At 48.0% G+C, this 26,586-nt stretch overlaps 1 protein-coding gene across 1 annotated transcript in view; it reads left to right on the top strand.

Moving 5' to 3' along the window:
* RUNX1 (RUNX family transcription factor 1) overlaps positions 1-26,586 on the top strand; it is a 94,361-nt gene that overhangs the window by 23,703 nt on the left and 44,072 nt on the right. The window contains exon 4 of the mRNA XM_032396938.1: positions 8,432-8,536. Coding sequence (XP_032252829.1) covers positions 8,432-8,536 — 105 coding nt within the window. The remainder of the gene's footprint in view (positions 1-8,431; positions 8,537-26,586) is intronic.

The raw sequence follows: 26,586 nt of genomic DNA, 5'->3' as shown, positions 1-26,586 counted from the left end.
TCCAGGAGCCAGGAGATACTTGGGTGGCCCGCTGGGGAAGGTCTTGGAGCAGGATGAGACCCAGAGAGTTGCTCAGGACCTTGACAACCATCCACACGGGAATTTGGTCTGCTCCCAGGGAAATGGAGAACCGCCGACTTGTTTTCAGCAGGGACTTGACATACCCAGATACAAATTGTAGGAAGATAGTCAGATTGCAGACTGAGGAAGGGAAAGCATGCTGGGGGGTTCAAAGACCAAGAACTCCCAGTTCTCCCTGCAGGCCAGCCTCAGACGTGTGCATACCCGGTTTGCAGATAGCTCATTTGGTAAATGTCGTTGTGCCCAGAGTCCACTCCTGCCAGGCCCTGCCTGCCACACCCCCAGCCTTGCCTGGAGCCTCCCTCTTCTTCCTTCTAAGCCTCCACACCCACCTGCCCCCATGCTTCCTGGAAGCAGCCACTGTGCGGTCTAAAGAGAAGACCCCAGCGCTGCCTTGCCTTCTGAGTGTCCACCCCTGGGAGCTCTGGGTAGCACCAGTGTGGTGTTGGGCTGTGTATTTGAGGCCATGGGCCATCACACAAGCAGAATCAGGGCTAGGACGAGGCCACTTTGATCACCTGTCCTATGTTAGCTTCTAGCTCAACCTCTGCTGAGGAACTTGGGTCACCAACCAGAGGGCTCTCTGGGCGACAGGCGTGGCCTTGGCCTAAAGAGAGCTGTGAATTCAGGGTCTTGGAAGTGTTTGGACTAAAAGGATTAATACTTGATTCTTCCACCAAGATAGTCAGGAACTGTGATACCAAAAGAAAAAGGAAGATCAACAAGGGACCGTGAAATCTAGGGAAAAGAGTGCAAGGTCACATAAGCATTGTAGCATCTTGGGTTTGGTAAATACTCTCCCTGAAGAAGAAAGCTTGTCCTGCATTCCTTTGGTAAACCTGAGTTGCTCACACCCAAGCCACAGAAAAAAGGAAAGCGATGCTTTCAAAGTGAAATCAGATATCATAAAGAACCAGCTGTCAAAACTGAAAGTTTATAGAAGAATTCATCGATCCAGTTATCAGACATTTTTTATTGCCTCGGAACAGAAGACACAAAGATTAATAAAATGCTGTCCCTGTCCTCAGCTTGTTTTTATAGAACATCTCCAGAGAAAATGCTTTTCATGTTGGTTTTCTGTAAGTAAAACTCTTTTTCAAGCAATCCCATCATTCCAAAAAAAAAAAAAAAAAAGCTGTTTTTTATGAAAAACTTTGTGTTTTGAACACCTGTCAGTAAACTTTGGGGAAGGGGTGCCACTAGCATGGGCCTCCCACCTGCATTTTGCCTGGGTGGCTGCAGGTACAATTAGATAAACACATCTGCAAACACATGGGGGCCCTTTGCATGCAAGTGGATACACACCAACATCTTAATTTCCATTCAATTTAGAGAAAGTAGGAAACTCTGTGCCACTTGAAGGGTCTGTACCCTCTTCAGAAATCCCCAAATAAACAGTGATACAGCTCGACTGTCAAACGTCGTGGTGTGTGTTTGGATGACGAAATGGACAGGGAGCAAAAGCATGAATGTTGGCCGTTAGGTTGATCCAGTGGAAAAGTGAGAAATGTAAATTAAAACGATTTTGTGAAAAATACCCCCAATTCAGATTTCCCCTCGGAATCTGAGGGTGCATTAATTTCCATACTCAGTTATCCTTGATGAAAAAGTAGGCCCGACACAATCTATATGGTAAAAGGAGAAATCCTCCGGCGACATTTCAGAATCTGTTGGGATTTCCAGAATTTGCAAAGAGCCAAACTGGAGCCTTCACGGGCTTTCTTGCTTTTCAAAAGCTGCGTTGTTGTGTTTTGTTTTGTTGTGTTGTGTTTCCTTTGATTTTTCCTTACGTGCTGCCTGCAGTGTTTAGAGTGTGAGCCCAACCTGCTTTCCTGCAGCGATGCACGCGTGCGTGAAAACCGTGCTGGTGTGTCCCGCGCGCGGTCTGACCCCCCCCCCCAGCCCCCCAAGGCAGACGGTCCTCTGTGCCTACGGCCTTCCCTTGCGTGACAAAGGGCAAGTTTCACATCCCACCGAAACTGCCCGAAAAGGAGAAGATGACTCACGGGTCCAAACGGACCCCAAGGAGAGTGAGAGAAACACAGCCAGCTGGCTGAGGAGCCCCAGCAGGGGGCTTGGCTCGCCAGGAGCCAACCCCCGGGAGGGACAGTCACAGTCGGACGGGGGTTAGTCAGGAAGTCGCCCCTGACGCCACTGGCGTAGGGGGACGTTGCTGTGATGGGACAGGGCCCCCCGCTTCCGAACCTGCTGTTTCACTCCTGGACCAGAGATGAGTTTGAGTGGCCTTCACGCCTCGTCTTCCCCCTCCCCCCGCCCCGCGGCCCTTCGGGAAGCAGTTCTGAGGTTTAGCCACTTCCCAGATGCGGTGAGGAAGTGGGGTGGGCGCCCGGGCCATGCGGAACTGCCGTGTCCAGCCGCGGCTTTATGAGACCACAGCTGGCTGTCCGAGCTCCGCAGGCCCGGGGGCCGCCGTGCCGCGCCCGTCATGGCGGCGAGCGTCCGGGAGGACTCGCCCGTGACCTTCTTCCCAACTAAATAAAGCAGTCAGTATTGCGTCCTGGCACTTGGATGAACAAGCTGGCGTCGAGGGGGAGGACACGGGCTCCACGGGGAGCATTTGGCCCAGCTTGTTTATAAGGCGGCTCAGCGCGGAGGTCGCCAGCTGGCGGGGCCGCAGTGAACTTGACGTTCGAGTTAAACGTGCAGTCTCCCTGATGGGGCTGGAGGCCTCGCTCTGCTGTCCGGCCGGCCGCCCTGGACGCTCTGCCTTGGTTTGCTGGAATTCCTGGGGAAGAGGGGCTGGGCCTGCTGGAGCTCTGTGGGCGCCGCCTGCCCAGCTCTGACGTGCTCACCCACCTCCCCCGTCAGACCCCAGCAGCCCTCCTCACCTGCTCCTCCTCCCCGCATCGCCCACGGCTCAGTCTTTGCGGAATCACGTTTCTCACGTCTCTTAACGATAATTAAACTGGTATTTCCTGACTCATTATTTCATTTCACTTGCATAATGGCACTGTGAGATGGAAGGACTGGTATTACCCCCATTTCACAGATGACAAGGCAGAGGCTCCAGATGGGTTAAGTAACTTGCCCAAGGTCACACAACTAGCAAGTGGGAGAGATTTAAGACACAGGCATTTTGACTTGAGAGTCCCTACTAGGCCTAGCCCTCTGTAGATTCCCAGGGCCCCCAGATTGTATAATCAGTGCCTTATCTTTTGCTGCTTTTGGGCATCAGGCAGCCCTTCTGTCCCTTACTGTGTCCTCCCACCTTATTCGTTCCTCGTGTTTGTGCTTCTAAATAGTTTCCTGCTAGAACCCAACCACTGGCCAGTGCGGAGGCTGCTGTCTGGGCTGGGGTTAGGTCTCCATGAGGGGGAGAAGGAAGGTCTCAGTGCCCCTCCCCGCTTGGTTAGCTCCCTCCACTGTGAATCCCCATGCAGGACACCTGTAACCCTGCAGCTTGCCCCCTGGGGAACCCAGAGCTGCGGCACGCCCAGGGTCACCTGCGCGCTGACCAAGGCCCCTGCTTGTCTCCTGGTGCCAAAGCCAGGGCTGCGGGGAGCCTTCAAGGCTCTCTTGGCAAGGACTGGCTCCAGGCTGCAGGGCTGAGCATCAGCTGTCTCTACGGCAGCACCGTGCTCCCACCCCTGCACTTGGTCCTGCATTTGGTCCACTCTTGGAGTGGCTGTTATTTAGCCAGCCCTCGCGCCTTTGCTCTTCTCTGACTTACTGTTCTGGCTACAGCTTGCTGAGAAAAACACTTGAGAGTCTTTCACCCTCCACACCCACGCACTTAAAATACCAGGCCCATAGGTCATTTTAATGAGGGAATTTGGCGAGTAACGCGTGTGATTCTGGGGTGCGGCTACCACTTCCGCAGTTGCTGGCCAAGATGGGCTGCGTCTCAAGAGGGATGGGCCGGGAAGTGGTGGGGGGCAGAGTGTGGGGGGTCCTGAAGCTCAGCGGGTCAGTCCCGTGTGCCCACTGGCCAACTGTCCCCAGTTATCAAGCACAGTGCCAGGGCGGGTCGGAAGAGCACGAGGAAGTGGAAGGCAGAGTTTTCCTGGAGTGGGAAAATGTCACACACACCTGTGAACAAAATGTCATCACTTATTACCTCCGTCTATGAGGTAATAAGCAGATGTCCCGGTGCTCAAGGCTTTAAACAAGAGCCCATTGTGAGGGAAGCGACCAGAATATCTCCACCTTGGTGAACCACGTCACTGGGGCCAAAACGCTCCAGCTAGTAGCTTTTGCTGGGCAGGCACTTCGTATGACTGCACATAAAATGATGGGCATAAAATAATAGAATTATAATTATGAGCAACAATTTCACAAATATTCACTTTGGTTGAATTTCATTCCCGATTAAGTAGGCCAATCTGTGGTTAACCAGGGGGCGGCATTAAACACTCAACTGCCAGGAGTCCAAATTCAGCTCAGTGAGAAGCTGCTTTTGAATTATAACCCACGCTTGCAGTTAGCTGTCAAGCACATTCTGGGTATAGTGAGGCCCCCGGGACTATATTCACTTTTTTTTTTTTTTAAGATTTTATTTATTTATTTATTTGTCAGAGCGAGCGCACAAGCAGGGGAAGGGGCAGAGGGAGAAGCAGGCTTCCCGCTGAGCAAGGAACCTGACGTGGGGCTCGATCCCAGGACCCTGGGATCATGACCTGAACTAAAGGCAGATAGATGCTTAAGCGACTGAGCCATCCAGATGTCCCTATATTCAGTTTTTTGGGCAGTGGTAGAGCAGGGGAAAACTACCAAGAGTCTGGATTCCAGGTGCTGATGTCACCGACTTTGCAAGTAGAGATTTGGGATCCCATGACAATAATGTGAAGAACAGTGGGTGTAAAGCTGAGAGATCTGGGTTCTTTTGTGTATACAAGCTGTGTGACTTTGGGCAAATTGCTTAACGTCTCTGACCCTTAGCTTTGCTACCTATTAACCAGGAACAATAAAATTTATCTTGTTTATTTCACGAGAGCATTATAAGGACCAAATGCAATAGTATATGGGAAAGTGTTTGAAAGTTTGTAAGTTCTCCACAAATCTAGAAATGCCAGTATTATAAAGACGGTAATTCTTTGCTGTCATTTAGGAAACCAAGTATAGGATGGTTATAGCAGGGCTGCCACAGGGATGCGACCCATTTCTGGGGGTAAAATGCGCAGGTGCCCGTGAAGAAGCTGTGACTCAGTGCCAAGACCGGAATTCTTAAGACACTCGGTGTCTGAACTCGAACTAGGTTGAATAATGTTCCCTAAAAATTCATGCTTACCAGGAACCTCGGAATATGTGACCTTATTTCGATAGAGGGGCTTTGCAGATGTAATCAATAAGGCAAGGGCATTCTGGGTTAGGGTGGGCCCTGACTCCAATGACTGGTGTCCTTATAAAGAGAAGTTGATTTGGAGACCAAAGACCCACGGGGAAGAAGGCCATGTGACAACAGAGGCAAAAACTACATAATGCGGCTGCAAACCGATTGCCAGCAACTACCAGCACTGGGGCAAGGCCAGCAGGGATCCTCCCCTAGAGCCTTCAGAGGAAGCATGGCCCTGCGAACACCTTGATTTTGGACTTGTGGCCTCCAGAAGTGTGAGAGAGTGCATTTCTGTGTCTTCAGCCTCTGCTCCAGGTCTGTGCTGGTTTGTTACAGCAGCCCTAGGACGCTGATCCAGTGTTTTTGTGGAATCTGAAAGGCTGAAGCCACAGGCAACCGAGGAAGCACACATGTGTCCGTGAACGAGGGCGCCGGGAGGGCTGCGAACTCAGAAGATACGGTCAGAGTTGCAAGTGACCTTGCAGGTATCCCACAAGCCCGGAACCGCCTGTTTTGCAGACCAGGAGACTGGAGAGGTCACATCATTAGTTACAAGAACTCCGACCTAACCCTCTTGCAGGAAGAGCCCCCCGCCTCCACATCACCGTGCCCACCTCGCTCGCTGGACCTGACCTGCGGCCCCTCCTGCCAGCCCCCCTACTTTGGCCAGATGCCAGGGGAGAGGTGATCTGGGGCGTCTTCCTGCAGCCACACGTGAACCATGTCCTCAAGATGGCAAATCCCTAAAGCCCAAAAGGAATGTTCTCGGGCTTCCAGAAGAGAAGAGCTGCCGATGGGAAGATCAGTCTGAGGGCCAGGCCTCCCGGACTTCTCCAGTGCTCTGGCCCCCATGGGCACCTCTCCCCAGAAAGCAACCTCACCTCGCCTGGCAGATAGGTTGGCTGTGACTTTGGCTGTAAAGCCAGGCTGGACAAAGCCGGTTTCAGCATCCAATCGCAGCTTGTCATTGTTCTTCTTATCGTAGTCTTCCCTGGAGGCACAGTACAGATCCTTGGGGATTGTTCCCTGGGGACTTTTCATGATTAGGAATCGCTGGCTTGCTGCGGCCAAAGATGACACAGTTGACCCTTGAACAACATGGGTTGAACCACGCAGGCCCACTTACATGCAGATTTTTTCCGATAAATACAGTATAGGACTGTATTATAGGACTTTTCTTAATAATGTTTTCTTTTCTCTAGCTTACTGTATTGTAAGAACACAGTATATAATACAAAGGAAATGCAAAATATGTGTTAATTGACTGCTTACATTGCGGGTGAGTCTTCGGGTCAGCAGTAGGCTAATGGTAGTTTTGGGTAGGTCAAAGGTTATACACGAATTTCAACAGTGCAGGGGTCGTCACCCCTAACCTCTGTGCCATTGGAGGGTCTACTGTATTTTTACTGAACTTTTTTTTGTGGCTTTCTTTTGTATTAAAACATGCATGACAGTTGAAAGTATCCTGCTCTAACCTGAGGAAGGAAGACAAGTTGATTTTTTTTTTTTTTTGGACAAGTTGATTTTTAAACGGTTTCAGAACAGATAGGGGAATGAATGGACCTGTTTTGTTTTCCTTTCATTTCTTTTTGGTTTTGTTTCATTTTACATGACTAAGAGGAGAAACTGTTAAATAGAAACCCACTGCCCTGATGTGGGCGGTCCGAACATCATGCTTAGTCAAACCTTAGAATCCTGTTGGGGAACTCTGAGAAAGAGAAAAAGAAAAATAGTAAAAGTGAGCACAACACACATACACACACACACACACACACTCGCACGCATACCTTCGAATATCATGCCCCAGATACTGTTTTAATGGTTTTACTCCTATGAATTCATTTAACTTCCCCCAAAATGCTATAAGGTACAGCATGCTATGGGAAATGCTGAGGCACAGAGGGGTCTAGGGCCTTGCCAAAGGACAGCTAGCCAGAGTTCAAACCCAGAGTTCATCCTCTGAACCACTTGGCCAAGGAGAAATGTTTTAAATTACTAATATAGGTGCATATTAATACTTATATTATTAATATTAATTGTTGGTCTATTTATATTAATTATTTACTTCCATGTTAGTAATTGTCTTCTAACTTATAAAAATATTTTTAAATAGTTTTTAAAAGTTACCAAAAGCATCGCGGTAGACATCTGTAATGAAAACACGCTCACGTCCCACGTGTTTACATAAACTGCTTAGGTGGAGATCCACGTGTGTATATATGTTTATAGTCCTTATTGAATCTCAATCTGTCAGTTACATATCATTAAGTCAGTTTATTGACTATAAATTTTGTCTGGCCAATCCCTTGAGTGCCTCTAATAACATCTAGCATTTAAAAGTAATATTTAAAGGGCGCCTGGGTGGCTCAGATGGTTAAGCGTCTGCCTTCGGCTCAGGTCATGATCCCGGGGTCCCGGGATCGAGTCCCGCATCGGGCTCCCTGCTAGGCGGGGAGCCTGCTTCTCCCTCTGCCTCTGCCTCTCTCTCTCTCTCTCTCTGACTCTCATGAATAAATAAAAAAAAAATAAATAAATAAATAAAAGTAATATTTAAAGTCAATTATCCAGCAATTAGTGTTTTTGAAATACAGAGAGAATAATTTTAACTTTGCCTATTCACAAACTCAGGAATTCTGTCTTTCCTAACCCTTAGAGGGACAGGCAATGTTAGAAGGGAAAGAGGGATACGGTTTCTTTTACTCCTTGGGGACAGTTACGGGGGAGTGGACAGCTGCCAATCCGATCCCATGTTCCCTGGAGTCTCGACTTGAAAGAAAACAAAACCGAATCTCTCTTGATCCTGTGTTGTTTATTGATGATTTAACGAAAGCCGCATAACCATGCAAAGTGTTAACATCTAGACAAACACCGAAGGTGTGCATTCCAGAATTTAAGGGAAGCCAAAGCTAAGGCAGTGTTGGAAAAACCACTCACTTATGCTGAAGAAGTACCACCTTTCCAGTCTGAGGGCTGGAAAGCATAAATTAATGGTCAACTACCCAGAAGATATTCAGACCATGCCCTCATTTTTCGGTGTTCTCTTTTGTGTTCCAACAGGGAAAAGCTTCACTCTGACCATCACCGTCTTCACAAATCCACCGCAAGTTGCCACTTACCACAGAGCCATCAAAATCACAGTGGATGGACCCCGAGAACCTCGAAGTAAGTGGGCCCCCCATGGGGCTGGCACACCTTCTGGGCTGGTAAACTGAGGCACCAGGGATGGTATCTCAGAATCCTTGGGTTGAACTGTCACTGCTCAAATGTGGCTAAAACCTCTGTCAGAGAGGACTGTGAGGCCCCTGCAGGGAGAAAGGATTTTATTGTTGACAGTCACCCCTCAAAGTTTGTCTCTGAGCCCTGGGCTCCTTTTAAAGCATTCTCTTAGGGGGCAGAGAAGCAAATTGGGCTGAGTCAAGTGCGTGTTCGAAGCATTTGGGGGCCGCAGGAGACTGAGGACTAGTCCCTCAAATACACGGTGAAGTTCAACAGGATCAGAAACAAACAGTAAATGGAAGATTGGCCAGCCACAGGGGAGGCCAAAAAATGCCTGAGCTTCAGAATGGACCACAAGGGGCTGATTACTATCCATGCTGGCCTTTTATTCATTTGTTAAGGCCTGAGATGAAAACTATGAAAATGACCTTTTTCTTTCTGTGGCACACATCAGAATCTTATTACAGGACTGATGAAAATAGAGAATGGGAGGGCAGAAGAATTTCTGGGGGAAAACCAGTAAATATAGAAAGACGGTACCAAAAAAAGAACTCCTGTGAGGAGAGCTTTTTTAAAAAGCAGTGGGGTTGTTTAGTCTGCAGAAAGATGTCTTCACGGTGACTTAATGACTATCTTTGAGTAAACACAAGAGTAACACTCTTTTCCAGAGCCACACCCTTCCCCAGGACGGAGGCTGGGTTCTGCCCAGCGTCGGCATGCCTCCAAACCGTATCAGGTCCCTGGTGGAAAATGAGTACTCTCTCTTCTGATGGGAGAGCGATTCAAAAACAGGGCTTCCCACTATGCCTGGAGGTTGAGATGCAGGGAGGTCAGGTCGTAAACCGGAGTGGTTAGGAATTTGGGCTCTGGGGGCAAAACAAGTAGAGTTCTGGTTCAGGCACATAAGCCTTCAGCAAGTTACGGAGCCTCCCTGGACCTCAGTCTCCTCGTCTACAATGGAGACAGTCGTAAGGGCTTCTTTCTAAGACAGAAGGAGACAGTGCTCTGTGCCTGGCACAGAGAATGAACTCAGCAATGTTCTCCATCCCCAGTAGAGGTTCCCTGGCTGCCTCTGAGGCTGGGGCTCGGCCGGGCAGTCCTCCAGAGGCGCTTCTCACAGTGGGGATGCTGCTGGGGCGGTGCGGCCGCCCCCAGGCGTGGTTCTACAGGTCACCCTGTGCTCACCCCAGCTGTGGCAGGGTCCTGGCTGCAGCCTCAGGGTGTCTCCATCACCTGCTAGAACCATCCATGCACTGCCTCAGCTTTCTCAGTGCCCTAGACTGGGAAGAACCCCCCCCCACCCCGCACAAGGAACCACCATACCCACCAGGGACAGCCCCCCCGGGACATGGTATTCCATTCACCATCCCCTTGCTGCCATTTGCCTAGTCCGTGACTCCCTTTATTTCTGACCTCATTTACCCCCTCTCAGCTTTTTCTCTTGAAGTCATGGAGACGATCTGGTCATGCCCAGACTCAGGAAACTCTGGGAGTTGATAGCATCCCCTGATCCCAATTTACGTTTGAAAAGCAGGTCATGGGCACGGGACCACACAGTGACAACCAAACGCACCTTCATAGGTTTCCCAAGTAGGAGCGGCAAACTGAAGACTCATAGTGACCCTGTTATGTTAATAACGTGACAGAAACATGGCGCAGGCGCCTTGGCTCTCCACAGAGGACCAGAGAGGAAGCAGGCTTCGGTTCTAGCAAGGCACAGGGCTGGGGGCAGGCAGTTGTGAGGTGTAAGGAAGTTGACTTTGAGGGTAATGAAACTTTGAGAAAGGCCCAGTCAGGTGGCTGTAGAATCTCTCTCTTCAAAAAAATAGAAGCCATTCAATCATTGAACACTATATCAAAAACTAATATGGTGGCTAACTGAACATAATAAAAAAAAAAATAGAAGTCGTTCAAATGCTGACGCGCCTGGAGGAATAAGCCTAAACCAGTGACCCCTTGGTATACCTCTACCTGTTACTCTCTCGTGAATAAAAAAAAGGGGCGGGTTTTGCCCCACTGCCCATATTTCCCGTAACATTCAAAGACCCACCCAGGCGGCTGAGCTTCAGAAGACAAATGGTGGGTGCTCTGACTTTTAAGAATTGGCAGTCAGAGCAGGAAAATACGGTATTGTAATGACCTGCCTGTATATACAGTTTACTCTCCTGCTGTTTTATAACTTCAGAAAACAGTCATTATTGAGAAGGGCTCTTTGAACAGACAGAAGGGATTTGCTCCAAGGAGACACCCGTTTTTATGGAGTCTTTCCTGCCAAATGGAATTTGGGGTCGTAGGGAAAATTAAATGGAAGGTAGTAGGCATGGTCTAGAGAGGTGTCAGAGTCCCAGGTAGATAGTCCCACACAGCACAAAGGACTTGTAGAAAAAAAATTGAATGCACACAGACTCCCGGGGTGGCTTGAGTAATGCCGACTTTTATATTCACCCCAAGAAGCAAGGGTGGGCCCTCCGTGCTAATTTTCATGTGCTGTCTTCCTCATTATGTGAAAATCTAGATTCAAGGTGGGAACTACTTTTTGATGAAGCTCTGCTCACAGCCTCCCTCTTTCTTCCTTCCTTTCTTCCTTTCTTTCTTCCTTCCTTTCTTTCTTTCTTTCTTTTTTTGTAAAGAGAAAATCAAGAGAGTGTTTTTCAACTTTACTGAGATATAATTGACATATAACATCGTGTAAGTTTCAAGTTTACAACATGATTTGATATATGTGTATGTTGCACAATGATTGCCACTATAAGATGAGTTAACACATCCATCACCTCCAATAGTTACAGTTTGTGTGTATGTGTGTGTATGTGTGTGATGAGAACTTTTAAGATCTGTTCACCTAGCAACTTTCAAGTATACAATACAGCACTGTTAACTATAGTCATCACGCTATACGTTACATCCCCAGGACTTGTTCATCTTATAACTAGAAGCTTGTACCCTTTGACCACCTTCACCCACGTCCCTGCACTCCCGCTCGGCCCCCGTCTCCTGCCCCTGGCATCCACCAATCTGCTGCTTTCTGTTTCTAAGAGTTCTTTTTTTTTTTTTTTTTAGATTTTACATGTGAGATCATACAGTACTTGTCTTTCTCTGTTTGACTTATTTCATGTAGCATAATGCCCTCGATGTTCATTCATGTTGTTGCAAATGGCAGAATTTCCTTCCTTATAAGGCTGAATAATATCCCATTGGGTGTGTGTGTGTATTTTTTTATCCATTCATTTATTGATGGACACTTAGGTTGTCTCTGGTCTTGGCTATTGTGGATAATTCACTTTCTAATGTCATGTTAAGAGAGGTCATTGCATGTCAATCAGGATGCCCAGACAGTGTCACATCTCTGGATTAATAACACCTCCCAAGTCCCTATTATCATTATGGGGCTATGAATTCTGGTCGATCCTGGCAAAGTGGCTCCGGCATTCTCAGGTCAGTAGTTTTGGAAAGTTCTGTTGTTTCATGAAATCAAAGACTGGGGGAGCTGAAGAGAGAGCCTCTGGGCCTTAATGGCCTCAGATTAGAAAACAGGGAAAAGCCCAGGGAACTGAAATGATGTGCCTTGGTTAAAAAGAAATAGTTGGTGATGAATAGTATGTACTCCTGGTACATTATCCTGCACTCCCGTCCGTCCATCCATCTGTCGGTCCGTCCACTGCACCTCTCCATCCACCTGGGCTGTCTGTACGTTGACCTCTTCTAGACTCTCTGACGTGGCTTTGTAGCCTCGAGTTTGAAATGAGGTGTTGGCTTACAGGACTTCTCACATTCATGCCAGCTGGGAGATGGTCTAGAAGGGGCAAATGGTGGTGCCTCGTGGCAGGCATGGAGGCTTCAGCTTGAAACACTCGAGCAAAAACCCAGCAGGGAACCTTATGTCGCTTGCCCTGACACTGAGGTAAAAAGGACTAAGCACTAGAGAACATGCCACAGCCGGCCGTCAGCCAGCCCAGTGGGATCACTTGATGCTTTCCGCCTCAGTTTCCTGGTTTTCTGAAGGTGCAGCAAAAAGTGCATTCCAAAGAGAATGGAAAATGGTTTTCATCTCAGATGGTTACTTAGAGCAACTGACCTGCCGCCTAGGGAGTCACAACTTGTTTTTTCCCACATTCCACAGGATTTTATTGACATCTCAGACTAATAGAAAAATTACCAATTGATGAAAAATTGAATTTATCGTGGAGAAGAGCCCCATCAGAAGGTATTCTGGGCTGGGCTCTGTTCTCGCAAGCAGCAGTGGGGAATCTGTGTTCAGTTCATAGATAGAACACTTTGAGGCTTGTAATATATTGAGAGATAGTCATGTTTATTTCATTAAATGTGAAAGATAGACTGACAAAGGGATTTTTCAGGACAAGGATATTTGAGAGCTGTTTTTATGTATATTTTTTTATTTGGGGGGGATCCAGTGAAAAACTCTAGCTCTAGAACCCATGCATCTGTAATATGATGGTATTAAGATACTGAAGGATATTCTCTGCAGAGACTATGTAGTACCTCAGTGCCATGGAGGAAGATATTTTGCTAAGGAGAGATTAAGCAGTTGGGACCCTGAGCGACCCGATGGCAGGGGGTGGGGATCCCAGGGATATGAATTGGGTAGTCATTCTGATGTCACAAGCCGTCCCCTGTCTGGCCAGGTATCGGTTACATCTGGAACACTGAGTAACCTAATTAAAACTTGAAAAGATGAATACAGCAAATATTGGCCATTTCTGGGGCAACTCCTGACCTCAGGTTCAAGGAGTCCCTCACAGAAACTGTGTTGTGCTGGCTTGGAATTCACAATCACAGATAGCTAGGTGGAGTCCTTAAAAACTTTGGAAAATGCTTTTTTCTGGGGCACTAGCCTTCTTGCTGACTAACCTTTTTTGAATAGGGAATCATAGTTAAAAAAGGTCCACCGGAGGGCCTAACTCTTTATCACTCAATCGCATCGCTAAGGACTTTGTTGAGATTACATCACACAAATATATTTCCTTCTATGAGTTTGAATGGAAGCAGCAAATCTCTAACAGAGAGACAGAAGAAACAAGATCCTTAAACATGGAGAGCATTTTTGGAGGGAAAAAGAGGAATGCGTGAAAAGTACCTATAAACTATGGCGATAATGGGCCTAAAAATCAAGCTTCTCTAGAAAAGTGCAGGATGAGCAGAAATGTTTACAGATTGCTTTTGTGACTGACTAAGGCACGGGGTTTTTAAAATATTATTTTCTCTTCGTAATAAAAACACATGGGGCGCCTGGGTGGCTCAGTCATTAAGCGTCTGCCTTCAGCTCAGATCATGATCTCGGGGTCCTGGGATCGAGCCAGCATGCTTCTCCCTGCTCAGTGGGGAGCCTGCTTCTCCCTCTCCCACTCCCCCTGCTCGTGCACTCTCTCTTGCTGTCTCTCTCTCTCTCTGTCAAATAAATAAATAAAATCTTTAAAAATAATAATAGGGGCGCCTGGGTGGCTCAAATGGTTAAGCGTCTGCCTTCAGCTCAGGTCATGATCCCAGGGTCCTGGGATCGAGCCCCACATCGGGCTCCTGGCTCAGTGGGGAGCCTGCTTCTCCGTCTCCCTCTGCCCCCTGCTCGTGCTTTCTCTATCTGTGTCTCAAATGAATAAATAAAATCTTTAAAAAAAAATTAATTAATTAAATAAAAATAATAATAATAATAATAATAACATCTAATAATAATAATAGCTAGCACTTAATACCATTGTTCGCCCAACACTGTTCAGAGAGCTTCCCGTAGATTAGTTGATATCATCTTTGCAAGAACAGGTAAGGAAGTCGAAGCAAAGAGAAGTGAGGTCCCTTGCCAAAGGTTACACCATCAGGAAGCCAGAACTGGAAAGAAGCAGTCCAGACACGGCGACCCACAGACGCCAATGTTTGGTTTTAAGAACTGCACCATCTGCTCCTTGGGCTTCATTGTATTGAAATTTCTGTTTCAGATATTTTTTATTAGGAGGGTTTATCAATACAATTCTGGTTCAAATATAGTCTTCAAGAAAGCAGAGCCTCGGAGCCTGGGAAGTCATTGGACAGACAAGGAACCAGCGTTTTCTGGTGGATGGGGTTACAGTGCCCTACACCCTGGGGCAGGGGGCACGACCCAACACGCAGCCACGTGGCCCCAGGTACCAATGGTTGGCTCCACATCTGTCCCCAGGGTCTGCTTGGGGGCCAGGCATCAACAGGGACCTGAAGCAGGGACCCCCGGTGTGGGCCTGCAGGAAAGACAGATAATGTGACAAAATGATCACCAGGTGAATATTCCAAGTCCTGGTCCCCCCCTTTGGCAAAGAGCTTCCTTGAGGATCCAGGTGGGGACCAGAGGGTCCAGTCCTCTAGAAGGATAGAAACTTGTGTCCTTTGCTCCTCACTGGCTAGTGGACTGGAAGGGAGTTTTATAGATCTATGAGCTCAGGATTGTAATTATCCATCTACGGTCACTTTGTTTGCTCAGAAATGCTTAAGCATTTCTTCCAGGTAATGAACAGTGATATACTTAATCCCTTGGATTCTTCAAATATCAGATTTGGACCTTAGTTCTTTCTAGATGAAATCCTGATTCACAAAAGAAAAAGGAAATAATGCTTTCTTCCCTCCCACCCAGATATAAAGTAGGAGACAGACAGAAGCTCCAAGAGGTGGAAATGTTCTACTTACTTATATTCCTCCTCCCCACTCTGAAAGGCATTTAGGTACTAAGATGGACATTCTGGGTGACTTCCACTGTGCTAAGCTCCCCAACTACCCCAAGACTTGGCAAAAGCAATTTTTAAAGGATTAATAATAATCTGCCTAAATGTGTCTAGTAAACTTTAGAATCTCATTCTGTTTATTATTTTCAGTAGTATCAAACTAGAATAAGAAGAATTTTATATACATAAAGATGTCCCTGACCCTTGAGTTTTCGACAGACTTAATTCGGGCCAAGGTCCGAAAGGTTCCCTTGGACAAGTGGAAATATAAGAGGATCCTGGGGAAAGTATGCTTCTCCCCCTGGGAGCAGTGATAACCCCCCTCCATCAGCTCACCAAGACTGGGGAGGCCTGCAACCTCTTGGTAACTAGCCCTATCTATACCAGTCACTAAGATTTTTATTTGGTATTTGTATTGCTGCAGAAAGGAAGGGGGAGAAATCCTTCCAGGTAGGTACCAGGAAGAACCCCAGGAGAGGATCTAGGTACCCTCTCAGTCTAATAGAGGGGGACAGGGAAGTGAAGAAGCATGCAGTGAAACTTAGATCATTCCCTTGGATTTCTCTTTCCATCGGGGCTATTGCAAACCGAAGCGCTAGTTTGTTTATTTATTTTTTAAGATTTTATTTATTTATTTGAGAGAGAGAGAGAGAACACAAGCAGGGGGGAGGAGCAGAGGGTCAGGAAAAAGCAGACCCCCCTCCCCCCGCTGAGCAGGGAGCCTGATGCGGGGCTCCATCCCAGGACCCTGGGATCATGATCTGAGCCAAAGGCAGATGCTTAACCGACTGAGCCACCCAGGCGCCCCCCCCACCCCAAAGCTTTATTTTAAATGTCATTCCAGTGAGGTCGGGATCTAACCTAATATATCACAGTCCTTGTTAGAATTTAGTACATGAAGGGCTAAAAGGAAAAAAAAAAAAATCTGTCTCTATTTAGGCTTCCATTTCTTAATCTTAAAACATGTAGAAAAGTCTCTGGATCCTGAACGGAGGACCTGGGTTCACACTGGCGCCACCAAGCCAGTGGGTGTGACCTTGGTCAATTATCTTAAGTACTTTCCTCCTGGTCCTCACTTTCCTCTTCCGTCCAACCAGGTGATGGGATGAGATAATCTCCAAGTTAGTTCCCACTTGGAAGGGGTAACAAAATATTGTCAGGAAAACAGAGTCATAGATTCCCCACAAACAAGGCCCCTTCGAGGCTGAGTCTCCTGGGCCCCCCTTCCCTGGGAGAAGGGGACTTTGTCCTATGTGACATCGGACATACCCACATGTACCCACATGCATAGTATGTTAGATATCTTTTTTTTTCCTTTGGCTGTAAATTTTTGAAAGGGCTTTTATCATTTATTTTTGAAATTATCTGGCTATGAGTAACTCATTTCATTACCTTTGGCCCCGATTTCACTGCCCTGAACGATGTAATTACAATCAGGGTTGAGATTCCCCATTCTGATACTTGCTAACTGTGTGGGTGACCATACCTGGTTGGGGGTGGCTGGCCTGGCTGAGCCTCCAAGGACAGTGGCTATAGCCCTCACAGGGCTGGGAGGCTGGAGGAGACAGCCTCTGGAGAACATTTAGAACACACTGTGTGGAGCAAGAAGATGGAGCAATTATTTGCATTTAGTCTTGGAATCCTTTGACTATGAGAAAACTCTAAACAACAACAACAAAAAAAATGTGAATCCTAAGTTTAAAAATTCATGAAGTTGCCATCATGCTGCATTTTTTAAGACATTTAATTAAACATTTATAAATTTTGATTTTTTTTTTTTCAGTTTTCCTTTTGTATTTAGACCCAGTAAAATTTCTTTTCTGGCATTTTTATGGACCCTTGAAACACTCTGGGCACTGTTCCTAAGTCCCTCTTTGGCAAAATGGCCTTACTCCCAAATGGTGAACTTTGTGAAAAATTCCAGGGGAAAAATCCTGTCTGAGTAACTGCGGAAGTGGGTGCTGAGACGTAACGTGCAGGCTCTTTTCAATATATGCATGACAGGCTGGAGGAGAGGCTCTTCCACACTGTTCTAGAAAACTGACATGAAGTATGCCAGAGTCTCTTGGAGTCTGAATTCTTGCCCCAGAGGAGAGCTGCTCACCTCCCCGGGGTGCCTGGACCCGTTAGCCGCAGGCAAGCTTTGCAGACTTAGGAAACATCTTCTAAGTTCCCTAAACCAATGTGTCTTGCTAGACTTGTTCTGGGGCTTTTTGGGTATTTTGGTATCTGTTTGGTAGGGCTTTTCTTCATTTCCTCCAAAGACATTCAGTGGCATATTTCGACGACACAGGTGCTCTCCACCGTAGAGTTGGAGACCCTTCTGCGCATGCGCGGCGCCTAGGTTTGCAGCCAGCGTGCCCTGTGGCCTGGGGGAGCAGCCCCCCACCTGGGGTGGTTGGGGGGCAGCTCAGCCGAGGTCCACGCGAGTCATCCAGTTGCACTGTCAGGGGACCTAAGCCGGGGCCTTGGTCACCTTGGGTGCTGCAGGACCAGGTGGGCCACCGCCAAGGCTGGGGTGGGGAACCACGCTGGGGAAAGGCTGTTGTTGGCAGCACCACACAGCGTTATCACGGTGGGCTTCTCAACTTTGGGGTGGCTTGAGAATTTTTTCCACGCACTAGCCATTTTCCACTTCTCATTTTGAAAACAAACAAACAAAACTCCCCAAAAGTTCAGCTTAAATAAGTAAAACTACCTCCTTGCACTAGATCTGGGTTTAAGTTCATTTGAGCTAACTTGCAATTGCTGTCTTCTGTTCTTTCTATATTCTTGTCCTTTATAATCATTTGTCTTGAAGGTTTTTTGCTATGGAAAGTTGGCAATAAAGAAGGGATAAATTAGGTATAATCGATTACTGGGCATTACAACTGTATTATCCGACACCACAGAAGACACTGACGTTTGGTTGAATGTGAAATGCCTCTTTCATAACATGACTGGGCATGTACATGTGGTGTACTTGTCTCAAGTTCTATGTGCAAATAAGTTATGCAGTGTTACTGGTTAAGTTGGCTACAGCCCATAGCCAGATATTATGGATATACACTTACAGGTAAAAATCAAGGTTAAAAAAAAATTTAAGTACCCAAAGCAAATTTCTTTGCTGTTTGCCTTTTTTTTTTTTTAAAGAAACACAATCAAATTAATCTGCCAACTCCCTAGACCCCTATAAAGTAAGTTAATGGCAATACATTAGTTTGGTACTTCCATGATTTACATATGCTCAGGTTCCATTAAAGACAGTATTGACTAAAACTCAGGCTGTTATGAAAGTCTTTCAGGATTCTTTCATATACCGAAATGTCGAATATTTGATATGCTATGTGTTTGGTTGGTTTTGTTTTTGTTTTTTGTTCGCCACGGTCTAGAAGTAAGTCTTCTGGTCATCTGAGATAAAAAGCAAATATTTTGAAAATCAGTAAATTTTTAAGGACTGTATGCATCCATGGCCCCTTTTGGATTTGTTCCTGGTATCACCTTATTTTTATTTGGCTTTAAAGTGGTTTTGTGATATTTCCAATTCGTTCATTTTATTTATTTATTTTTAAAGACTTTATTTATTTGAGAGAGAGAGAGAGAGAATGAGAGAGAGAACACGAGACGGGGAGGGTCAGAGGGAGAAGCAGACTCCCCGCTGAGCAGGGAGCCCGATGCGGCACTCGATCCAGGGACTCCAGGATCATGACCTGAGCCGAAGGCAGTCACCTAACCAACTGAGCCACCCAGGTGCCCCCCAATTCATTCATTTTAAAGAGCTGAGGAGAAATGCACAGGGTCACCTCTTTTTGTTCATCTTCAGCTTTGCCAACAGGGCAGAGCCCCAGGTTTCAGAAATGAAGCAGAAAGCTCTGAGCCGGAAGGAGGGAGGGAGGGAGAGAGGCAATTGGAACTGGACCAGCCTGGCTTCAAGTGTGATCCCTGCTACTTACTAGCTGCACAGCAGTTTTCCCATCTGTAGAATGGGCTCAGTGACACCTGCCTTGCTGGGGGGGGTTGAGGATAAAATGAGCTAGACTGAGAGGTGGACTGGAGTGGTGGCTGGCCCCTAGAGAGCTCGCTGCCTCATTTAGCCTCCCCTCTTGTCTGAGATCAGATTAGCCTCCCCAAGCTCAGCCTCCTCAAGTGTAAAACCAGGAAGGTGATATCCTTGGTGGGGTGGGCAGGGGTGGGCCAAGGTCTTGTGTAGATTGATGACAACCAGCCTGGAAGAGAGGAGCTTCTTAAATATTAGCACATGCCCTGGACACATAGGTCCCTTTCCCTCCTCCCTTAGCCCTTACCAAGGGAACTACTGAAATTCTGCCCAAGTGAGGGCCAAATATCTGCCATTGGCAAGTTATTTAAAAAAAAAAAAAATCCTGGCAGATCGGGCCCCCAGAATACAATACAATAAGGGCTTTTTTCTGTTTTCCTTCTTACCCTATTATTAATTCCAAGTACTGAACCAACTTCAACGACTTATTCCTCAGCGAAGCAAAATCCTGTTAACTGGATGGCCTTGCAGAGGGGTGGTCCTTCTCCAGAGATTTTATGAAAATGTAGTTGTTTCTTAACTGAACGTGAGTTAGCACTCATACTGCTGTGTGCCTGCCAAGTCTCTTAACATCTAGAAGCTTCCACTGGGTCATCTTATAAGATGGGAATAGTCATAGGAGCTGTCTCCTGCATAGAGTTGTTTTGGATGAATTGAGATAATATATATCAAGGTGCTTTGTAAACAGTCTTATCAATTAGCTAGTAGAAATCTAATAGCTATGTAGTAAAATAATAGAAAAATATAATGGAAAAAATTTTTGTTTGTGTATATTACGCAAAAATCTTAGGGATCTTAAAATAATTATTGTTTTTTTTTTTGGAGGTAGATTTCATCTCATGAGGTCTCTTGGAATTGAGGAGAATAAACTTATAGAGAAAAAAATAGAGACATTCAAATCAGCCCCCGCTGTAAATCCATGCTGCTGAGAATTTTATCTTTTGCCATCAGAATATCTTTTTTTTTTAAGATTTTATTTATTTATTTGACAGAGAAAGACACAGTGAGAGAGGGAACACAAGCAGGGGGAGTGGGAGAGGGAGAAGCAGGCTTCCCGCCCGAGCAGGGAGCCCGATATGGGGCTGGATCCCAGGACCCTGGGACCATGACCTGAACCAAAGGCAGATGCTTAACGACTGAGCCACCCAGGCACCCTCCATCAGAATATCTTGATATTTTCTTTACCTACTACTCTGTCCCCTTGAAGAAGATTGAAAACAAAAAGAAGCAACCCAGACCGTGGAAGAGAGCTGGTTTTTCTTTTAAGATATATTTGTTTTCCAAAGCCTAATGCACTTTTTCCTCTGCAACTCTGGAACTCCCTTCTCTCTCAGTGAAAGGCTTGGGAAGGGCAGCTGGAGCATGTGAGGTCCTACTGCAGCCGGAGGAGTCCTTATCCCTTTTTTTTTTTTTTTAGCCCATGGCTCTTTACATATGCTGCTTGCCTGAGATTTCTGGATTAGATTTCAGGGAGGTGAAATGTTACACCCTTGAGCCTCCATGCCAGTTTCCCAGGACGAGAGTCAAATCTGCAGCCGCTCAGAGGTGAGAATCTTTCAAGGCTCCAGAGAGAGGCCGGCTTTCTGTCCTGTTCAGTTGGCTGACTGGCTGCCAGGAGCAGGTGGGGAGAAACTCGTTCTATTCCTTGGGTGATTCAGCCAGGCGCAAAATAAATAGGCAGCTGAGGGCAGGCAGAAAGGACTGGAAACTGCTGAAATTTGAGTCTGCAGGGCTGGGCTCATCTCGGGAGCTGCTCTGTTCAACTGTAAAAGGAATCCTGAGCCCTGGGCAAGGGAGCGGCGGCCGGCCTGGTGGAAAGACCCCTGGCCTGGGAGCCACAGCTTCGGGCCCCCGCTGGCTCTGCGGAGCTCGGCGGGCCCCCCTGTCCCCCTCTCAGAGCCTCCATTTCCCCATCTGCAGAATGAGAGAGGATCCGATGATTTTTAAGATCTTTCATCGGCTTCTCAAAGGACGACTCAATCCGTGTCTGTAGGGACAGTGGCACTTCCAACGCATCGTCTTCCAACCGAGAGAAGGAGAACCCCCCCCCACCCCGCCCCGGGGCCCTGCGGACCTGCAGCCAGCCCACCAACCTGGGGAGGCAGAGATCTGGGACTGGGAAGATGGGGGAGGGCCGGCAGGGGAAGACAGAGTGTGTGTGGGGGGGGTGCATCTATCACTCCCCAAGCCGGAGCAAGAAATGAATAAAGGTGACGTGCCGCAAGCAGAAGAAATCATCCTAACTAGATTTCCCATGGCTTTGGCATCATTTAAGAAAAAAGAAAAAAAAAAAAGACATCCTTCTACCCACAAAGTGCTCAATTGTGCAAGCCACAGAGTCCCAACATGGCCAGCTTCCTGAAGGTGGCCGGTCAGAGACCTTAGTGTTCATTCCACCGCCGACTGAAAAAGATGGTCTGAGCCCTGTTGACTTCATTGTTCGATGTTTCTGAGCGAGGCCTGCCTCCCTTGTTCGCCTCCTCGCAGAGTTATGAGCTGTTCTTCATTACCTGCCCTACCTATCTGCACAATCTAGCCGCAAACAGCTTTGGTTGACCACACCACTTCCCTATTGAAAGTTAATACTGTTTGACTCATTCTGTGTTACTAACCTGAAGCCAAAGAAAACAAGGCAGAGAATAACCGGCTTGTATGGAGTTTGGAAAGCTCTCAGAGGCCCTGCTTTCAAAATCCTATACAGTAGCTTTACTATAGCTCTCTGCTGCAGCTGCAAAGAAATGAAGGAAGCAGAAGTGGTTAAAAAAAAAAAAAAAAAGCTGGGGGTGGGGAAGAGCCAGGGCAGGAGTGGGGGGCGGGGGGATGCCCCGCAGACTGCGGGAGGACTCGGCATCATCTGCAGAAGATTATGAGCACCTTCTCCCGGAGCTGCGATTCTGCCTTCATGCACCAGAGTATTCAGACAGAGGAGGGACTGTTTACGGAGTTCAAAGGAGAGAAAGATCAAAACACGCGTGGAGAAGGAGGGTCTCCTATTGCTTGTGGAACGGAGTGGAGCTGGGCAACTGGTCCCAGCAAGCCAGGCTGCGGTAGGCAGAGCCCCAAGGGAAAAAGACAGAGAAAGGGGCAAGTCTGTTCCTTTCAGATCTGGAAAGGATTTGCCGGGAGAAGGTTGCCTGCCTTTGCTAGGGGAGCCTTCTCGTCCTTCATTCCATAAATGGCTCAGATGTATGTGGTCACCAGGGTGAACAGGGGGAGTTTGTGTCTTGGTCCCCTCCCAACGTCTCCTGGCAGGCGGTGGGACTCGTATTGTCTTCACTGCATCGTGGCTCTTTGTGGACCCCAGGCAAATAGCCGCTTGCCCATTCAGGTAACGGGTGGAGGAGAACTTTCTCCCCTCCAGATGCTCCTTCTCATCTGGGTGTTGGCAGCAGTGGACAGAAGTTGGCCTCAGTGAGGTCCTCATCCCCCAAACAACCTGAAAGCTTTTTCTCTGGATGGTGTGAGGTAGGATTGATAGCCCATTAAGAATAACGACTAGTTATTGTTGGTTTTCTGACCAGCAAGTGCTCAGGAACCAGGGTGCCGTGGTCTTCCATTCACCTGCAGGGTCTGCTTGCCCACTCTCTAAAGGATTCGACAGCCCCTCGGTCTCCTGCCTCTGTGAGGACAGCCCCAAAGTCAGTTGGCATTTATGACACGCGAGAGAGAGAGAGAGAGAGAGAGAGAGATGGAAATCAGATGCTCCCCCTTGCCACCACCCCCCCACACACACACACTGCTAGGAAAATCCCCTGGGGCCCAGTAAGCAGGCCTTTTAGGAATGGGAAGGAATTTCCTTACCCCTCTTCAGAAGTAGAGGAGTAGAGAGCATCTTACACACGGCTGGGTGCACATCCCAGAATCAGTCTAGCCTACAGAAGGGGAGTTTATTCACTCCTTCCTTCATCCATTTATTCATTCAGCTTACACTGACTGGGGCACCACTGAACCTGGCAGGGGCCCTCAGTGTACCCTCCCCACGCCTCTGCGGGTCGCTCGGGGTGTGTGCCAGGATGGAGGGGAGGAGACCTGCGGGGTGGAGGGGTGGCCTGTGTGGAGAACAGGAATGCCCCCGCAACGCTGTGAAGCAGGTGGAATCTGTGGGCCTCTGCGATCGTGTTCTCCTCATCCCTGGGCCTGGCCCTGGAGCTGGCTCTGCTGAAAACCAGGACTCCAAAGCCAGTTCAGAAGCTCCAGGCAACATTTCGGGCCATACTCACCTCTCAGTACTGCCCCCACCCTGCCACCAAAACGTACCCCCTGAAGGCACCTTCCATTCAGAGCCCGGTGGGGGCAGGAGCTCCTCGGGTTAAATGAATGCACATTACCAGCCCTTAGGCTCTCGGGTTACTTTATAATCACCCTCCAATGGGGTTTTCTGGAGACAGTCTCTTCATTGAGGAGAGTGGGTAATACTTGGAATGACAGGCTGATAGAGAAGAAAGGATCTTGAACTTGTGAGCTGTCTGCACCCCTCCCTCTCTGGGGTTGCCTCCACCACCCCCACAGAGGGCTGCCTCTGGTCAAGAGCAAAAGAAACCAGGCGGGTTCTCCGCCCTAAGCTACAATTACCTCCTGAGTCACCAGACAGAAACAGGAGGTAACCCGTGGCGACCAGCGACTGCAGATTTTGAACTCCTCTGCTTTCAGGGAGGTCCAGGTCTCCAAAAGCTCCTGCAGGCGAGCTAAAAATGCCGCTGTCTGTCACTCTGAAGCTTGAAAATGGCAGCAGCCCTGTCTTGTTTTTGTTTTTGTCCCTGTGAATCTTGGGGGCCTGGTTTGGGAGGGAGTGGGGCAGGCCCCACGTGGGCCTTCCTTCCACCTGGAGGCTGTGCTCGTTGCTCCCCAGCGGCCTTTGCCTCTCCCTGGGACCGTGGCTTTGTATACCTTTCCTTCTCTACTTGTCTCTAGCAGTTAGGTCTTGGCCCGTGGGACGGTGTGTGGGGGCGGGAGGGGGCGTGTCCATGTGTGTGTGTGTGTCCGCGTGCGTGTGTGAAGATACTCCAAAAAACCCCAAGGTTTTTTGCAGCAGTCCTTTTCTCCCACAAGGGTGCAAGGCTCAACTCAGCACAAGGGCCTTTTATCCATTCTCTTTTATTTTTTAGTATGATGAAGAGAACGCTAGAGGGTACAAGCTTTGCAGGCTGTTTGACTTCTCATGAGACCGTTCTCCCTGAAACTTGATAAGCTCAATTATGGCACGTTTCCTCCACAAGTCCTTTTTTCTGAGCCCTCGTCCGTTCCGCGGCAGCAGAAAACTTGAGTTCCAGCTTCCTTCGCCCCAGACACATTCTTCTTTCCTACGTTCTGATGAAGGACAGGTGGACGGCCCCAGTCATGAAGGGTCTGAGCACCCATTCAGTCAGTGTTTAGTGAGCCTGTCATGTGCTGGATGCTCCCGTTGGTGCTAGGGATACAGCCTTGAAGAACAGAGGCAAAACCCCACATTCTCGTGGAGTTTACAGTCCAGTGGGCATGGACAGACCACAAGTAACATTAATAAGTACCGTGGAGACAACCGAAGCAAAAGGGCTAGGCATTGGCTGGGTCGGGAGAGTTTGCAATTTAAACTAGGGTGTTCAGGAAAGTCTTCAGGGAGAAGATGAAATCGGAGCAAAGACTTGAAGGATAGGGGGGATGTGGTCCACAGATATCTGGGAGAAGGGCATTCTGGGCAGAAGAAACAGTAGGTGCAAAGGTCCTGAGGCAGACGTATAGGAGTAACAGCAAGGTGGCCAGGGTGGCTGGAGCAGAGTGGAGAATTTAGATTGTCTGACTTCTAGTTTCAAAATAGGGGGGGTATTGACCTTAGAAAGCAGGCTTAGCAAAAGTAGAGCCTGGCCTCTAAAACACGTGCTTTATGCCGTGTAAGGGGCCACTGCAGGACCATGGTTTGGGAAGACCCAGGAGAGGGAAGCCCCATGCACAGCCAGACTTGTGGTCCCTCGCTTACCTATTGCCACCTGCAAGAGAATCAAAGTGCTCCCCGACCAAAGGCATCACTGTCCCTGTGGCTGATTCTCCTGGGGTAAAGTGTCATGTCTGTGGGATCCTTAAGTAAGTCGAAACACATGACCTAGGAAGAAGCAGCATCCTGATGGACTTTTCTATACTGGCTCAGTGTGATTATCCATGTGTAGAAGGCGGGAGGGCACCTGCCCAAGGCACGTGGGTGAGGGGGAGTGGATAATCGTACAGGTAGGGTGATGAGCATTAACCTCAGACTCACATTCCTCTTGTGCTGATGAGAGGGGTTTGGCCGGGGACAAAAGATCATCATTTTTTTCTTTTTCTTTTTTCAAGATTTTTATTTACTTATGTATTTATTTGAGAGAGAGAGAGAGAGTACACATGTGCACAAGCGGGGGGAGGGGCAGAGGGAGAAGGAGAGAGAGAATCTCAAGCAGACTCCGAGCTGAGCGCAGAGCCCGACACGGGGCTCAATCTCACGACCCTGAGGTCATGACCTGAGCCGAAACCAAGAGTCGGAGGCTCAACTGACTGAGCCCCCCAGGCGCCCCTAGTGTTACTGTTTTCTATCCAATCAGAAAAGCAGAGAAGTGAGACCCTGGAGAAGGTTCAGCAGACTGGCTTTTTTCCCAGCTGCAAACCCCTGAAACTTGCTAGCAGGTTTTGAGGTGAGTCTAATGGCCCACTGCCTCTGGAAGCAGCTCTTGGATGATAATGCGGAAGGGGCCAAAACCCAGAGTGGGACGCCCCAGTGAGGAGGGTAGTCTGAAAGGCTCAGTGAAGTCTTGAGGGGAGAGAGGAGAGGCTCCAGGAAGACCACTGTCCTGGGTCGCTCATCACTGTCCAAAGGGCCACTGACAACACAGCCAGAGACAGAGGGAGAGTGAATTGTGAGCACGTGTTGTCAGAGCTGCTCTTCACCAGCACATGGGAGAGTAGTGAGGCCGGTAGAAACCTAGCTTCAAGATCGAGCTCCAAGGACCAATTTGACAGCTGAGCTTGGGACTGGCTCCCACAGGCCAGGTGTCTGGCTGAAAAAAAAGACAGAAAGAAACCTTTGAAAGTCCTAACATCATATGAAGTTGTTCAAGAAAGCCTGTGCTTGGAGGCGTCCAACGAGAACCAGTTGAGTAGCTAATTGCTGCAGATATAATTGCTGTGAATGCTTTTAGAGCCCCTCAGAGTAATCCATCTTAGTCCTTTAATTCCAGGCTTTCAGATAAGGAGGCTGGGTAATGAAGAGACTTGCTCTTGTCCACAGGAAAGTTGGGTGGAAAAGCAGATTTATA

The sequence above is a fragment of the Phoca vitulina genome, unplaced genomic scaffold (assembly GCF_004348235.1).
Source record: "Phoca vitulina isolate PV1807 unplaced genomic scaffold, GSC_HSeal_1.0 scaffold95, whole genome shotgun sequence".
NCBI lineage: Eukaryota > Metazoa > Chordata > Mammalia > Carnivora > Phocidae > Phoca > Phoca vitulina.
The sequence above is the reverse complement of the archived record's forward strand: the minus strand, read 5'-3'. Positions and strand labels throughout refer to the sequence as shown.